The sequence below is a fragment of the Lactuca saligna genome, chromosome 2 (genome assembly GCF_052625555.1).
Source record: "Lactuca saligna cultivar CGN05327 chromosome 2, ASM5262555v1, whole genome shotgun sequence".
Taxonomy (NCBI): domain Eukaryota; kingdom Viridiplantae; phylum Streptophyta; class Magnoliopsida; order Asterales; family Asteraceae; genus Lactuca; species Lactuca saligna.
Window position 1 is genome coordinate 140690171 of NC_136418.1, and position 17352 is coordinate 140707522.

The 17352-nt window shown below is 37.9% G+C and overlaps 1 protein-coding gene across 1 annotated transcript; it reads left to right on the forward strand.

The window, feature by feature from the left end:
* The first annotated feature begins 14658 nt into the window (after window positions 1-14658).
* On the forward strand, window positions 14659-17111 carry LOC145029143 (NAC domain-containing protein 76-like). The gene is made up of 3 exons (XM_078977757.1): window positions 14659-14899; window positions 15276-15547; window positions 16353-17111. The coding sequence occupies exons 1-3, from the start codon at window positions 14728-14730 to the stop codon at window positions 16983-16985; spliced, it is 1077 nt and encodes a 358-aa protein (XP_078833883.1). The 5' UTR covers window positions 14659-14727; the 3' UTR covers window positions 16986-17111.
* The last annotated feature ends 241 nt before the right edge of the window (window positions 17112-17352 follow it).

Consider the following 17352-nt stretch of genomic DNA (forward strand, 5'->3'; position numbering starts at 1 on the left):
TGAAACAGACATCCCCCATCGCAATCGGTACCAGATCAATCGTAAACCCGACACCAAAAATCTCTAGCACACATCCTCAGAATGCATCAACAGTGAAAAGCGCATGCTCGTCAGCTATAGCAACCCTCAAAGGTCGACTCAATGCCTCACGTCGGATATTGATCTGATGACTAAAAGCTAAGGACACGAAGGATCGATTCATACCCAAGTCGAATAACACTAAAGCAGGTACATAACTCACAAGAAATGTACCTAAATATCACACAGAAAAAGCACAATAAATCTCAAAATAATTAAATAAAAAGGAAGTATGTACCAGCCACGAAATCAAGTGTTGTGCGGACCTCCTCTGCTGTCAGCTGAAAAGCTCTACCACTGGCCCTCGGAACCTCAGCCTTCACCGACTGACTATCAGCAGCACGCAAAGCAATAGGTGCAGATCCCTATGCTGATCCCTGGCAAACTGGGGGCACTCGACCTTCCGGTGGCCGGTCTGGTTTCAGTGGAAGCAAACTGCCAACCCTTTGGGGAAATCCTTCGCCATATGCCCATCCTTGCCACAGTTGTAGCAAATCCCCGTTCGGCACGACCCCTCATGACTCTTGCCGAACTTCCCACAAGTGCGGCCCTTCTGGCCCCCAGTCCTCGAATCAGTAGGCATAGCCCGCTTAGCTACCGGCAGCGACTGCGTCGACCTCCGATCTCTCCCCTGAGACTCCGCATCCCCCTATCCCTAGTCTCCAGCTCGATCTCCCTCATCCTGGCATTTTCCTGAAGCTAAAAAAATGTTTGCTAAGACGAGTTCATTGAACTCTCGAATATCCCTACTCATAATGCTCAAATACCGGCTCATGCGCGCCTGCTCCGTCAACACTTGTTTAGAGCAGAACAATGCCCTCTCGTGAAACATCCGTGTAATTTCAGTCACTGACTCTGTCTTCTGCTTGAGAGACAGAAACTCCTGGTCCAACCGTTCACTCTCCACCAGGGGAACATACTCATCTCGGAACATTAAAATAAACCTCTCCTAAGTCACTGCAGCGTGCTCCGCAGGAGTAAAACTGCTCGTCAAAAACTTCCATCAGTCTTTCGCTCTCAAGTGAAGCTGGTTTAGTGCGAACCGTACCCTCAAATGCTATGGGCATGAGCAAGTGTAGAAAAACCCATCGATATCAGAGATCCATCTCATTGCAACAATCGAATCCTGAGTCCCATCAAACTCTAGTGGCTTTGTATTGATGAACTCTCGGTACAGCAACGTGTCACCTCCCTGTGGCCTCATAGCAGTGACATCAGTAACTGCAGCATATCTCTCGTCAAACGTCTCGATCAAAGTGGTCTTGATAAAGCCAAACATCTCTAGAATTGCCTCCCGTATGGCTATGACCACCTCGTCGTGAATCATCCTCAGAATCTCATCATCGCTAACTCCACTACTCCCTGGGGTGTGGCGTGTACTTACCATTATATCTATGAAGCACAACACAAAATCATCAGAGACTCGCTCGAGCATACTCACACTCAACTACTCATCCCTACTTGCTCCTTAGCATCCTAAGGATTCTTACTTGGATTGCATACAGACCGCAAGCTTTTAGTAGTACGGGCCCAATACTACCTTCCACACCATACCTGTAGTCACCCCAAGTCCTCCTCCTAGGATTCTAATTCACAAATACTCTATATCTTACAAATCACAAACTAGTCTCTCAGAAGACCCCTCTTAAACTCATGTAAGTATCTCTTCCAAGATTATCTCTCGACTCAGAACTTAGCACATACTCAAGAAAATAACAGATTACACTGATCAAAAGCATCTTCTAGGTTAAGGCATTACAAATCAGGCAACTCTAGCACTAGAATATGGAATACCTAACCTACCCTCTAACATGCAACTCTGATAAAATATCTCACAACACAAAAGTAAGGGTAATTTGGGAAATCACCATTTGGACTCTGGCTGATTGTACACACCGCTCCAAATTGTTTCCTGTTAGAACTCATTCCCATCTTAGAAAATCATTTCTTTTGAATTTTTTTCTCAAATCCTCAGTTTGAGTCCAAACACACCCGGAGGCGCATCCAAATCCCTCAAACCAAGGCTATGATACCAACCTGTAACAACATAAAATTTTAAACCAATATTTTGAATTTAAAAACACCTTTATCTCTATAATAAAATCACAAAATGTCACAATGCCAAATCATCAAATCTCATATCCAAAAACTGTATTTATCAAATCCAAGATCCTCCAAAAACAAATCTTCAAAGCGAGTGTCTGTACAATCAAGCCGATGCCTTCCCGCCATCCTGAGAAGTACACGAAACTCATAACCATAACACGGTAATCACGAAGCTTAGTGCATTCCCCAAAATACCACACACATCACATTAGCCACTCGAGGCTAACTCAATACGACTCTCTGGTTAATGTGTTCCAGTGGAGACCCTTCGGTCCCACAACTCGGGTGGACCCTCTGGCCCTAACTCAGTAAGTTCATAACAATAAGCATAAACCACTAAGATAAAATGCTGAGTATCACAATACATAGATAAACACATAAGGCATCCCAATCACAGAAAGATACCACTCATGGTAATTATAGTGAAAAGACTCACCACGTAAGCTAGGAAGTAAAAGTATCGTAATCGGAAATCTCGAACTAGCCTCCGCCTAACACATAGGATAATTATCTCTAATTAATACTCTATTCATACTCAAATACACCAAAGGTTGTTCTCTCTCTCTCTCTCTCTCTCTCTCTATCTCTCGCTCTCTCTCTCTCTACAACTCTTGGAATGGGTAAAAGACCATTACTCATGTTGACCAAACCCTAAAGTCAACAGAAGTCAAAATCGATTCAACAGTCCAGGTTTAATGTGATTTGCCAAGTGCACTCATATGACTCATCGATTCCACTTGTTCCTCACAAGTATCATGAAGGTCCAGATCATCGAGTTAACCCCTAACTTATCGAGCTATAGCATGGCCAGCTGATCGGGACAAACCTTAACTGACTCGTCGAGTCGGCTCATCGACTCGGCGAGTCCATTCAGACCCATTTCACAAACAAACGATTTCAATGCAAAAAAAAACCCTCTCACACTCTAGATCTAAGCTCTCAATACTCGCTTATCACGTAAAGCCACAAGCTTTACGTTCATGCATGGCACTTAGGGCTTGAAATGCCAAAAAAATGCTCCATTAAGGGCTTTTCACTCAATGCTCTATTATGGATGAATAAAGCAAGGACCTTTGGACTCTAAGGACCTCACAATGTCCAGATCTGATGTCCAAATCTCTATATGTGCTTAAGACACTCAAAGTCCTAATATTAGATTAGAAAGAAGCCCTAAACTCCAATTATATGAGATCTACCGAAACAAATGAGAACTGTATAAACTCTGTACCTTTTATAAAAGCTCTCGGATGAATAGCAACGAATCTAACAACCACATCTCGTTCCTTGCTTGAAATCCTTCTCTTCTCTTCCAAAGATGTACCAAGATACTCAGTATTAGCTCACACTCTCTCCATTAGCTCAAAGGCCGATTAGGTTTACTCTTAGTGAAGGTAAACAGCTGATGAGCCACAAATGAGGCTATAAGTTCCCTTAAATAGGCCCCAAACCCGGGGATTTAGGGTTTCACTTCACAGCGTCTACTCGGCGAGTCGGCTCTCTGACTCGTCGAGTAGATTATTAATCCCGCATGGCACAACGCAACTCTACTCAATGAGGTGTAGCACCAACTCTTCGAGTTGCTCAATAGTCCTCAAAATAAATAAATAAACAATGCACCTGGAAGTTCGGGTGTTACATTAGTAGGGAGAAGAGAAAATAAAATGAAAATGGGGGAAATGGAGAGGAAGTGGGATGAAATATTGAAGATTTTGGTGAAATTTCGATGAGGCCGATGGTGGTGAGCAGAGAAAAGAGAAAAGTAGGGAAAACACAGAAGATCAGGGAATAAAGTGAAGACGAAGCAGATTCTATTGTCGACGCTTATTAGCGTCGACGAACAACCTTTAGCGGTGACACATCGGAGGGAAAAAATATGGGGTTTCCTATGTCGTTGGATTACCGCGTAAATCGAGGGATGTAGTTGAAATGACGCGGATCAGCAGAACAGGCAATAGCGGCGACGTCTTTAGCAACGACGGTTAGCCTTTAGCAGCGACACACCGGAGAGAAAAAAATGTGGGGTTTTCTACATCCGCCTAGTCGTTGGATCATCGCCTAAATCGACGGCTAGGGTTGAAATGATGTGAATCGCGAACATAAGCCTTTAGCGGCGACAGACACTTTTAGTGGTGACAAAAAAAAGCGTTTGTTTGATGTCGCCGCTAAAAGTATTCATCACTACTAAAGGTGTCACCGCCATTGGCTATTATTCTTGTGCGGGTATCCAACTCCATCTCCCTCTCACGAGCCTTCTCCACCATCTCATTCAGGGTTTTGCACCTTGTAAAACCTACAAACTCCCTAATATCATCCCTTAGCATGGAATGATATCGGGTCCTCATCTCCTCGTCAGTAGCATAATGTGGGATCAACAAAGCTTGCTCTCGAAACTTGGTGGTGATCTCCACCACAATCTCGGTGGTCTATTGCAAATCATGAAACTCCTTCACTAGATGTTGCACCTCAATAGGTGGTGCAAACTCCGAATCAAACCCCTGAACAAACTCAGCCCATGTCATCTCAGCCACTCCAGCTGACCCCACCTGACTAGTAACCTCACCCCACCAATCACGAGCACTGTCTCTCAACATACACGAAGCAAAGCCAACATTTTCCGTATCTAGGCAAGAACTCATGCGTTGGTCATTTTCAATGTTCGCGATTGTAACGCCTGTAGATCCGGGCTAGTCAATTTAGAGGTAATAGGGGTCGAAAATGAATTTTCGACAAAAGATTATTTAGAATAAATAATCTTAACCAAGTTGTAGAATATGTCACAAGGTTTTCGTACATATAAAGAGCGTCGAAATCCGAGTTATAACGAAGAAGTTATCACTCGTCGAAGTTTCACGACGGAACCGACACGACACCGGGAAGCGTAAATAGTGATTTTATGATGGAGGACTTTTTAGCCTTAGTGATCTAAATGAAAGTCATAGAATATGTTAAACTAAGAACATTGATAAAAAGAACGCCCAAATCTGACTTCGTATGAAGAAGTTATGATTTTTCGAAGTTTCGAATTAGCAGTGTAGAGCTCGAAATTCGAAAGTTAGATCGAGCGGTTTTTAGCCGACACGACCTAAACGAGAATCGAAGATCTCGTTAAGAGTAGCATAACGATAAAAAGATGGGCGAAAACGGACGTCAGATGAAGAAGTTATGAGAATTTAACGGACCAATCCTGTCCCGGCCTGTTAATAATATAAAATTTAAAATCGAATCGAATTTAGCCGACAGAGTCTAAACGAAATTTGTAGAGTACATTCCCGCCTTCGCGTGGATATAAAGAACGTCGAAAAAGGAGCTCGTACGCGAAAGTTACGAATTTTTAAAGTTGAAGCTTGAAATTGCGAGACCTGATGAAGAATCGATGATGTGGCACAATCTAGACCCTCCATCGCTGGCTCGGTACCCGCTTCGGATGAGTGACACGCCACCCTCGCTATTACGCCCCGCGTACGAAGAAGTTACACCCCGCGTAACTTCGGTCTGATCCATCCGACGGTGCGAGACAGCTGGCTTCGGCTGGCAACCTTATCCGAGGTGTACACCCAGTGTAACCTCGGTACGCCCAACGTAACCGAGGCTACTGGTGCCTACAAAAGGGGTCCAAACTCCTACGAATTTCACACACCATTTCCTTTCTCTCTCTAGATTTCTTTCTCTCTCTAGGGTTTCTAAACCCCCCCCCTAAGCCTTAGTTAAACCCCTTAGCTCCTGAGGGAAGCCCCGAGGCTCCCGGAGTCCCGAGAAAAAGTGTCTTTCGGTTTCGAAACCCTGCTCCAAATAAGTTCCGGTTTTCGATAAAATTCGCTATAAGTGTGCTACGCTTACGTAATTCTTAATATAGCTTTCAAATAATTATAAGAATGTTATTAGGTCCTTAAAATAATTATTTGGGCTATTATTATGAGTTATATTGAGTGTTATTAACGCTTATATAATAATAATAATAGTCAGACTAATTAATTTGTCGCGGTTATCATTAGACTAAACCCTAGTAGTATTGGTACTAGGTTTTATCGAAGGAAATTGTTTTGAGAGTATCGAAGCGCTGTTCGAGTACTAAGACACAACCTTTCAGGTGAGTGCATAGTCCCTTTCATCTTACACATAGATATGAAGTATTTTATATAAACTACGTGCTATGTGTGCATATTATCTGAATACTTGCTGTCTATGCTGGATGAATGTTTTATACATGTTTTAAATGATTTAAACTGTATAGGTATTTTATATATACGAATATGTTGGGTATGACATGGGTAGATGAATGACGAGAGATATAAGATGATGAGATTATACATTGGCAACTATAGACTTAGTGCCTATTGGAAAAACACCAGTAGCTATGGATTTAGTACCTGTTAGATGTTGGTAGCTATGGATTTAGTACCTGTTAGGAATTGGTAGCTATGGACTTAGTACCTATTAGTTAGACGTTGGTAGACTAATTAATTTGTCGTGGTTATCGTTAGACTAAACCCTAGTGGTATTGGTACTAGGTTTTATCAAAGGAAATTGTTTTGAGTGTATCAAAGCGCTGTTCGAGTACTAAGTCACCACCTTTCAGGTGAGTGCATAGTCCCTTTAATCTTACACATAGATATGAAGTATTTTATATAAACTACGTGCTATGTGTGCATATTATCTGAATACTTGTTGTCTATGCTAGATGAACGTTTTATACATGTTTTAAATGATTTAAACTGTATACGTATTTTATATATACGAATATGTTGGGTATGACATGGGTAGATGAATGATGAGAGATATAAGATGATGAGAGTATACATTGGCAACTATAGACTTAGAGCCTATTGGACAAACACCGGTAGCTATGGATTTAGTACCTGTTAGACGTTGGTAGCTATGGATTTAGTACCTGTTAGGAATTGGTAGCTATGGACTTAGTACCTATTAGTTAGACGTTGGTACCTATGGCTATGGATTTAGTACATGTTAGGAATTGGTAGCTATGGACTTAGTACCTATTAGATGAACACCGGTAGCTATGGATTTAGTACCTGATGAGTAGACTATAGCAACTATGGAATTAGTGCTTTACGAATGAACATTGGCAGTTATGGATTTAGTGTCACTCCTATGACCCTGGAAGTAAGGGACTTCGGAATAAACGAATGCAGGATAGATGAGACTTAGGTTAAATCCTTAAGAGTAAAAAAGATAATGGGGATGGGTAATTGGGTTGATTGTTTGAGTGTTTAAACATAATAATTATATTATTGTAGGTTGAAAACCCTATGTACTCACCAGGTTTCCCAACCTGACCCACTCAGTTTATTTATATCACAGGTGTTGATACGAAGTCACATTACACTGAGAGATTAAAAGAGATGTAGATCACTAGTGTAAATAAATGTAAGTTCCGTTTATGCTTATGTTCCTATATTGACAATGACATCCCAAAAGTTTAAAATGAATAAAATACGTTTCTTCGAAAATGTTCTGATAACGTATTTATCGTATTTTTCTTGGAACAAATTCCGCAACATTTTTTGAAAAGAAGTACTCTGATTTTTATAAATCATAAACAAAATCAGTCTTTTTCTGGCCGTGAAAATTGGGGATGTCACAGCGATCCAGCATCGGCTGACAATGGGGGCCCTGACCTCGAAGAACTCCGGCGCCCCAGACGCCTTGAACTCCTAGAACGAGGGAGTTCGAGTCCCAACCTGACCCGCCGCCAACTCATCACTGAAAGATCTGAGTCTCTCCTCCATAATCTCCATAATGCCCTCCTTGACCGTCCCAAAAATGAATGGGGTCACATCAAGGATGCCCCTGATAACCTCAACTGTAATGAGCTCGTACAACCTCTCATCGATGACATCAATAGTGTCTCCTGATCCCTCCCCGGATCCAGGCCCTGATCCTGATCCTCCTGCTCCAAAACGTGTCACCACCATGTTGGACTAAAATATCATAAATTATAATTATCAGGATTTCCATATAAGCGATCTTCCCACACTAGTCCTCATCGAGGTCGTAAGATCTAACAGTGCTTCGGGTACAGGTCCTGTGCTTCCAGTAGTATGGGCCCAATACTACCTTCCACACCTACATTTACCTTTCCTCACTGCTCTACCTAATAACTTCAATCCCACAACCACAATGTATCCCACAATTACTGAGTACATCAGCCTCAGGCTGTCCTAAGATTCACTCTACTCATATCAATCAAACCAATCATGATAGGTTGCCCTTATGCATGCAAAGTATACACAGAAAAGGATCAAATATGCTTTCGAATAAGATACTTTACCCTAGAACCATAACCAAACAAGGAACAAGAAATAAGGCCAAATCAATCACTCTGAGGCTATAAGCTCCTAACCGTATACAATTTTAAAAGCATACACATAGCACGTTCCATATAATCAACAAGACTCAATTATCAGTATAACATGGCTAACATGTTGGGGAACTACTTACTTGGCTCGACTGATCACGCACGTTGCACTCTCATCTTTCACTTCCTTTTGAAAACCCTTTCAGGTTACTTTTGAAAACAATTTTACCATTTCCTTAGTTTGAGTCCTGACACACCCGAGAGCATGCCCAAATCCCTCAAACCAAGGCTCTGATACCAAATTGTAACGACCCAAATTTTAAAAGAAAATTTTCACTTTTTAATTAATAAAACATCATTTCTTAAACCATAAAATCCCAACATAATTGTTTTCAAATCATCAATTCATTACAACTTATTCAAATCATCAGAATTTCCCCAATTCTAACAGTGAAAGAGAGTGATAGAGTGCACACTGCGCCATCACGCCTTGCCCTTGCCCTTGGGCTCAGATGTACCTGAAACAAATTAGCAACTAGTAAGTAAAATGCTTAGTGAGCTCCCCAAAGCATACAACACCACACATACACATATCCTGTTAGCTAGTTAAAGCTATACACATATCACATAAGTTATGCATACATAAAACATGTATTAGTGCCATGGGCTACCCCACATGGTCTTTACCTAGGACTGCCATGGGCTCCCCCACATGGTCTTACATCCAATGCCATGGGCTATCCCACATGGTCTTTACTTAGGACTGCCATGGGCTACCCCACATGGTCTTACATCCAATACCATGGGCTCCCCCGAGGTCTTCATGCAAAACACACAATCACATATCATATCAAATCATAGAAAGACTAACACATATATCGTAATCACATAATGGGTTGGCCTTGGTGCCTTAGACCCATAGGTATGGTGAGAAGACTCACCTCTGTCTATTGAATACAATAGCTGCTCTTTTAACAATCTGAAATCTCCCAAGCTAAATGACAATATTAATCAATGTTAGAACTTTGGTTAACCAAGGGAACCCAGCTCCCCAACCCTTCTATAAGGCCCAAATATCAATCCTTTTCTAATGGGCCCAAAGCCCAAGTCCAAAATCCTTAATGGGCTTCTTGACCCAATAAAGACCAAAAAATAATTCCATGTCCCACAACAATTATACGACTCATAATTCCCAGATTACACCACACCCAATAATCAAATGAGGCCTAATTACCCTAAGGGCCCAAAACAGATTTGGCCCATCTGCATTGCGTACGCTCAACGTACCATCCTAGTACACGCAGCATACTGGGACATGGGACTACGCGCCGTGTATACTGGGTTATGCCCAGCGTACCCTCAGTTTGAGCACTTTCCCAATCAAGTGCTTAATACTCGAGTCCTTTACGTCCAAAAGCCAGATCTAAGTCTGTAAAGATGTACTAAGGCATAAAGTCAACAAATTTATTCCTTTTCATGTCTCATACACACCCAACTTTTCCATTAAGACCTTTCCAAGGTCTTTAACCCATGCATGAGGCCAAGGCTCCCATCAAGCTTCCATTTTTATGGTACTAAAGGACCATAGGACCTTAGATCTGTCTATCCCATCTCCTGGAGTTTCTTAACTCCCAAAGTAGGCCTAAAATCATCCAAAAAGGGACCAAACAAGAAACCTTGACTAGATCTAGAGATTAAGATGGAAAGGTGCAAGCTTTATTCCTCCAGAAGCTTTGCAAGACGACTAATAGGTAGGATGTTGAAGCACCAACTCGTTCCAATCTTGCACAACACTTCTTCTTCTTGAAAGAACTCTAAAATGCCCTATAAAACCCTCTCCTTAAGCTCAAAATTCTCACACATAATACCACAACTAAAAGTAGACAAAAAGAGGCTCAAAAGGCTGATAGGGTTTGGTCGAAGATGCTAAATGATGATTAAATAAGGGAACAAATCCGGGATTTAGGGTTTTGGCTCTCTGAAGCGTACGCCCGGCGTACCCTCACGTACACCCAGCGTACGTGAGGCTCCTCTGGGATCATTCATGCAGAGTACGCTAAGCGTACTCATAGGTACGTCCATCGTACTCAAGGGACCAATTATGCTTAAATGTAAATTCTTGAGGGTTTCAAGACGTACTGGGTTTTGGGTGTTACAGATTATATGTATATAATCATATATGATTTAAGGTGGATAAGATGCATTTTTTCCTTCTCGATTCAATAGTTGTGTTCATGTACTTAATCACATACAATTATACATGAGAACAACTATTGAATCGACAAAGCAAAAAATGAATTATGTCCACATAAATCATATGTGATTAGATTCATATAATCACATGTGATTATATGTATTTAATCCTATGTGATTAGATTTATATAATAACAAAGCAAAAATGAATTACATCCACCACCTACACCCACCCACCACCCGTCACTATCACCACCACTTGTAACCACCCACCCAAGCACCCACCCACCACCACCCATCACCACACACCACCACCACCACCACCACCAATCACCACCACCCCGCCTCCACCACCCCCACCCTTACCTACAAAGATTTGTTATTGTGTTTTTGACTAATTAGGTTTTCTCTTGTATATAATCACATGTGATTGTATGTATCGAGTAACATGTGATTATATGTATGAAATCACATATGATTTATATGTTATTAAATACATATAATCACATGTGATTAAATATATGTGAAAAACTAGTGAATTGAGAATGCAAAAATGAATATTGTCCACGTACATCATATATGATTAGATACATATAACTACACGTGCTTATATGTATTTAATAAAATATTATTTACGTGATCCATATTTATTTTCGTGTTTTCGATTTAATAATTGACATCGTGTATTAAATCACATGTGATTATATGTATTTAATCACATATGATTTACACGGACAATATTTGTTTTCACGTGTTGATTCAATAGTTGTTCTTGTGTATTTAATCACATATGATTATATATATTTAACCACATATTATTTGTATGGAAAATATTTATTCTTGCCACGATTCAATAATTGTTCTAATATATTTAATCACATGTGATTATATGTACTTAATCATATATGAGTTATGTGGACAAGATTCATTATTTCTTTCTTAATTCAATAGTTGTACTCATGTATTTAATCACATGTGATTATATGTATCAAATCGCATATGATTTACATTGATAATATTCATGAGTCAATATTTTTTCGTATGTATTTAATCATATGTGATTGTATGTATTAATCAGATATGATTAATGTGGAAAAAGAGAAAACTATTTAATTAAAAACACGAAAATGCATCTTGTGTACAGAAATCATATGTGACTAAATGTACAAGAACAACTATTGAACAAGAATGTGAAAATGAATATTGTCTATATAAATCATATCTAATTAGATACATATAATCTCATTTAATTAAGCACACAAGAACAATAACTGAATCGAGAACGCAAAAATAAATATTTTCCCCATAAATTCTATGTGATTAGATACATATAATCACATGTGATTATATGCATTTAATCACATATGAAATATGTAGACAATATTTATCTTTATGTTCTCGATTCAATAGTTGTGTTCATATACTTAATCACATACGATTATACATATAATCACATGTGATAAAATACATGAAAACAACTATTGAATTGACAAAGCAAAAATGAATTATGTCAACATAAATCATATGTGATTAGATTCATATAATCACATGTGATTATATGTATTTAATCAAATATGATTAATTTGGATAAAGATGTGTTTTCACTTTCTTGGTTTAATATTTGTTATCGTGTATATAATTACATGTGATTGTATATATATCAAATCATATACGATATAAATAGACAAGATTTGTTTTTTCCAAATAAAATCATATGTGATTAGAAACATATAATCACATCTGATTAAATTATTTAATCACATATGATTAAAGTGGAAAAAAAACAATTATTGAATAGAGAACGCGAAAAAGAATCTTAGCCACATAAATCATATGTGATTAGATACACACAATCACATGTTATTAGGGTATCAGTGAACGATAACATAAAACAAGTAATGCCTACATAATAGGAGAGTTAGTACTCACCTCCTTGATCTTGAAAATTAGCTAGCATAAGCAAGATCAATCATTTCCTTTCCGAGAACCTACACAAAAATTATAACATTATTTAGCTTGCGTTTGTTGTATTCATCTTATAAAACTTATGTACATACGTCCTTATTTTTTCTTTGATTGTAGTCCTCTGTTTGGGATATGTTTTCTTAACTTTCAACACATTATTAAATTTTGATAAAATTATATTGGTAAAGTCCCCCTTTTATCTTTTCATAAATATAAAGATCTCATTCTAATGATTTTTGGCTTATTTTATATTTTATTTACAAGTTGGTAACTTTTAGGTGTCACATTCTGTACCACTCAACACTCTTGGAATAAACTGTACCAATCTACTAAGAATTACATAAGTTCACTTATATTTGGGAAAGTATACATCCATATCTAACTTTAGGCTTTGGAGTTTTAGCATTTAGAGTTCTGATGAATTTATTATTATTTTTTGAAGATAGTGCATGAATCTGTGAAAGCATGCACCAGCCTGTGAAGATTACCAATTTTACCCGTCAATGATTTGGAATTTCGAAATGTGAATTAAAGTTTGACGAAACTAGACACACTAAGATTTCCAGAAAAATAAGTCTCATGATTTTTAGGTGAACTTAATGACTTGGACACATTTTAGAAGTTGGGGGATAGATTTGGAAAAATTGATCATAATAGCTTTTAAATCACTTTTGGTGTTCTATTAATGACTTAATGGTTAAGCCTATAGTTTATCACTTTTTATATGATTGTTGGTTACTTATTAAGCTCTTGAGATGTGAAATTAAATTTAACCTAATGGCATTAATGCATGCATATTTATAGGCATCCTTTATTTTGTGAAGAGAAGCTATTTAGTAGATTAGTTCCTCCTCCATAGCAATTAGAGGAACTTATATAAGATGGACCAACAAAAAAACTGATATATTTTTATCTTCTAGTATTGATCCATCACCAAATAATTTTTTTTTTAGAAAGTAGCATTGGACAAAGTCTAGTTGATGCAAAACGAATAACAAAAAGAATAAAAGATACCTACATAGATTTGTGATGCCACCGGTCCCTCTTTGGCAAGCAAAATGTAATTCATCCAAAATGAAGCACTTTTTTAATCAAGTCCTTGCAAAGCTTTTTGTCATCCTCAAATCAGCCCATACTTACTAAAAAATTCTAAGAGGACTTTCATCAAACAGTTGGTGTGCAAATGTTCTCATTTGTGCCTTTATTGTTTTTCCCTGAACCTGCGATCAAATCATGGTTACAAATCTTATATAAGTTATAATGATTGTGTTTGTGATTGTAGATCTGCGAAAGAGTTGAAACCTGGAGAGTTCTTGTAGCAAATTAGACGACAATGGTGGCTCTGGACTCGAGGAACAACTCGTTCTTGGTAAACTGTGACAAAATGTTGGTTTTCCTGATGCCGGAGTTGCCAATTAACATGATCTTGAGTAAGTAATCGTAATCATGATCTATCTTGCTAGTCATTAAACTTGAAGACAGAGAAAAAGATCGAAGTTGCTTCAGATCAATTATCAGTATGCCGATGTAGATCTATCTTAGCATATTATGTGATTTTGATTTGGATCGAAATCTAGAAATTGATTTTATATAGAATAGAAGTCGAGATGAATACAGATTCAACGTGCGGAAATCTTACAGTAGCGAAGAGATCGAGGAGAAAGCATAAATATGTGGATGTTATCACCTAGCAAAATTAATGGAGAAATGAGACAAAAAAATAAGTGAAGGAAAGCAAGGAATTAGAAACCGCCAACAACGGGGTGGGAGCTTGGGTATTAGTCTAATTAAAAAATGTTTTCATTTGAACATACCCATATATATATATATATATATATATATATATATATATATATATATATATATATATATATATATATATATATATATATATATATATATATATATATATATATATATATATATATATATATATATATATATATATATATATATATATATATAGACACACGGAGAGAGATGTATGTGTGTATGACCATTAAACCATCAATAAAAGGGAAGGTGGTGAATGCAAAGTAACACATTAGAGTACAAATTGGCTCACCATCATGGACACAATGGATCAACAATCATCATGTGTCCCTCCAGGGTTTCGTTTTCATCCAACTGATGAAGAACTTGTTGGATACTATCTCAGAAAGAAAGTTGTATCGCAGAAGATCGATCTTGATGTTATTAGGGATGTCGATCTTTACAGAATTGAACCTTGGGATCTCATAGGTAATATCAATAGCCCATTACAGTTCATTTTCTTGACACTTTTTTCTTGGTCGACCCGGATCACGTACGTTCCAAGTTTAAATCTTACACTTGGCTATATATTAATGTTTAGTGCATAACAGTACCGGATCTGTCTAAGATCTTTTTTCTTGATCCTTATTAGCTACGGTATGCGTTCTTGGTTCAAATTTCAAAGCCTTCAAGTGCTTTCGAACTTTGGCTAACCCATTATAGATCAAGCTTCAAATTATGCTAGTCGTTTGCTTGTTTCACTAACTCACTTGAATTGTTACTGTGTTTTCATCTTCAGTTAAATTTTTTTTGGAGCAATGAAAATGGTCCTGTAATTCTGACGTAGATTTGTGTTCTTTTCCAGAGAAATGTCGGATCGGACACGAGGAGCAAAATGAGTGGTATTTTTTCAGTTACAAGGATAAAAAGTATCCAACAGGGACAAGAACGAATAGGGCAACCCAGGCTGGGTTTTGGAAGGCTACAGGGAGAGACAAAGCGGTATATGAAAAACTTAGGCTCATAGGAATGAGGAAAACCCTGGTTTTCTACAAAGGAAGGGCACCAAATGGCCAGAAAACTGACTGGATCATGCACGAATACAGACTTGAATCCGAAGAAAATGGCCCTCCTCAGGTAAGCTGTTAGTATCCCTTGAATTTACAAAAAAGATCGTTCTTGATTTGTTCTTTTCCAAGGTTTTTCTTGTTATTGAATCTCATGATATAATGAACACGATTAATTAGATTTAATAAGCTGATATATAATTCCTACATATGAAATTCCTTCTAATCGTTCTCTTTTATACATACTCTCATATTTGAAAATTTCTTCGTATCTTGTGTTTTTTCGGGTCGTATATAATAAATCCGGGCTTCTTCTGTATTAGTTGAATCCTGGATCGATGCCGTATGAACATGGCTCATTAAAGTCAATAACTCTCGATCCCTTAATCCTAATGTTCAATGCCCACTTGTAATACTTATTATCCTTAATTTATAAACTGTAAACTTTTTTGGGGGTTTCAATCATCTTTTTTCATGCATGCTCTCCACTATCTTAGAGTCTATGAGTGTGTGTTTGTTTGTGCATGACTATTGCCCATTTCTTTTTGGTGGCAAATCTTTGAGTGTGTTTCTGTGGTAAAGCAAGCGTTTGACTTTCATGAAAAGATCTCTGAGGCTAAAAAGTGTATTAAACTTTGAACTAAATTTGCCTTACCTTCTGAAAATACGTCTTACTATCACTGCCAATTACCCTAACAAAGTTGCTTTTAGCAAAGACTCTATACAAGTCCTTTAACTTGATAATTTACAATCATTTTGAATTCAAGTTCAGATATATCACATCTAGTTCATTTCTAAATATAATGTGTGATAAATAAATCTAACAAAGAAATCCGAATTTATCTCATCTATGGGGCGGGATGCATGATGTGCAGGAAGAAGGATGGGTGGTTTGTCGAGCATTCAAGAAACGTGGCACAGCACAATCAAGAACAACCAAAGCATGGGAACCCAACTATTTCTATGACGAATCAAGCTGCATAACATCAACCACTGATAATTATATCACAAATCAGCCTTCAAATTTTCTTTTGACACAAAGCTTCATGTGCAAGCAAGAGCTGGAAGCAGCTGAGAATTCGAACTTTGGGCATTGTGATCAGTTTATGGAGCTCCCTCAGCTCGAAATCCCATCTACCCTTTCAATGAAGAGGCCTATTAGCTTGATATCCAAACATAATCAAGAAGACGACCAAAACATTGGAAGAAACACAAACAACAATGACAATAATGATTCGAATGAAGTGAGGGATTGGAGGGACCTTGATAAGTTTGTAGCTTCTCAACTGAGCCATGAGGAGAATATCAGATGTGTTGGAGAAGGGTTTTCTGCGAGCTTACAAGGGAACAATGGTTCCGACTTAAATTTTTTGTTCTTACAAGGTGATACCGAAGATGGTGGTGGTGGGGGCAGTGGAGGAGGAATTAGAAGGAAGTTGAATGGATTATTGGGTTCAACTAGCTCAGATAATTTTGATATTGGAATTTGCATATTTGATAAATTATGAACTTGAAGAAGCACAAATAGAGATGCATGCAGCTGGAGAATTATATACACGTTAATATATACATTTCAGTTGGATAAATGTGTATGATTTCGCATAATCTATATAATAATGCGTGTATATTTTATATATACATATGTATGTGACTGAAGAATTTATAGGGCTTGTTATATATAGAAAACAAAAATACACGTTTGAGAAATTAAACTGTACGTAGATGTTTCTATTAATATATTCTCGATGCAAATGATCGTACAATACATAAATATGATATGTAATAAATAAATTTAAATTATTTAAATAATAACCCAAATAGAGAGGAGTTAAAAGAATTGAAGATACATATTATTACTCTCCAAAATTCAAAAGA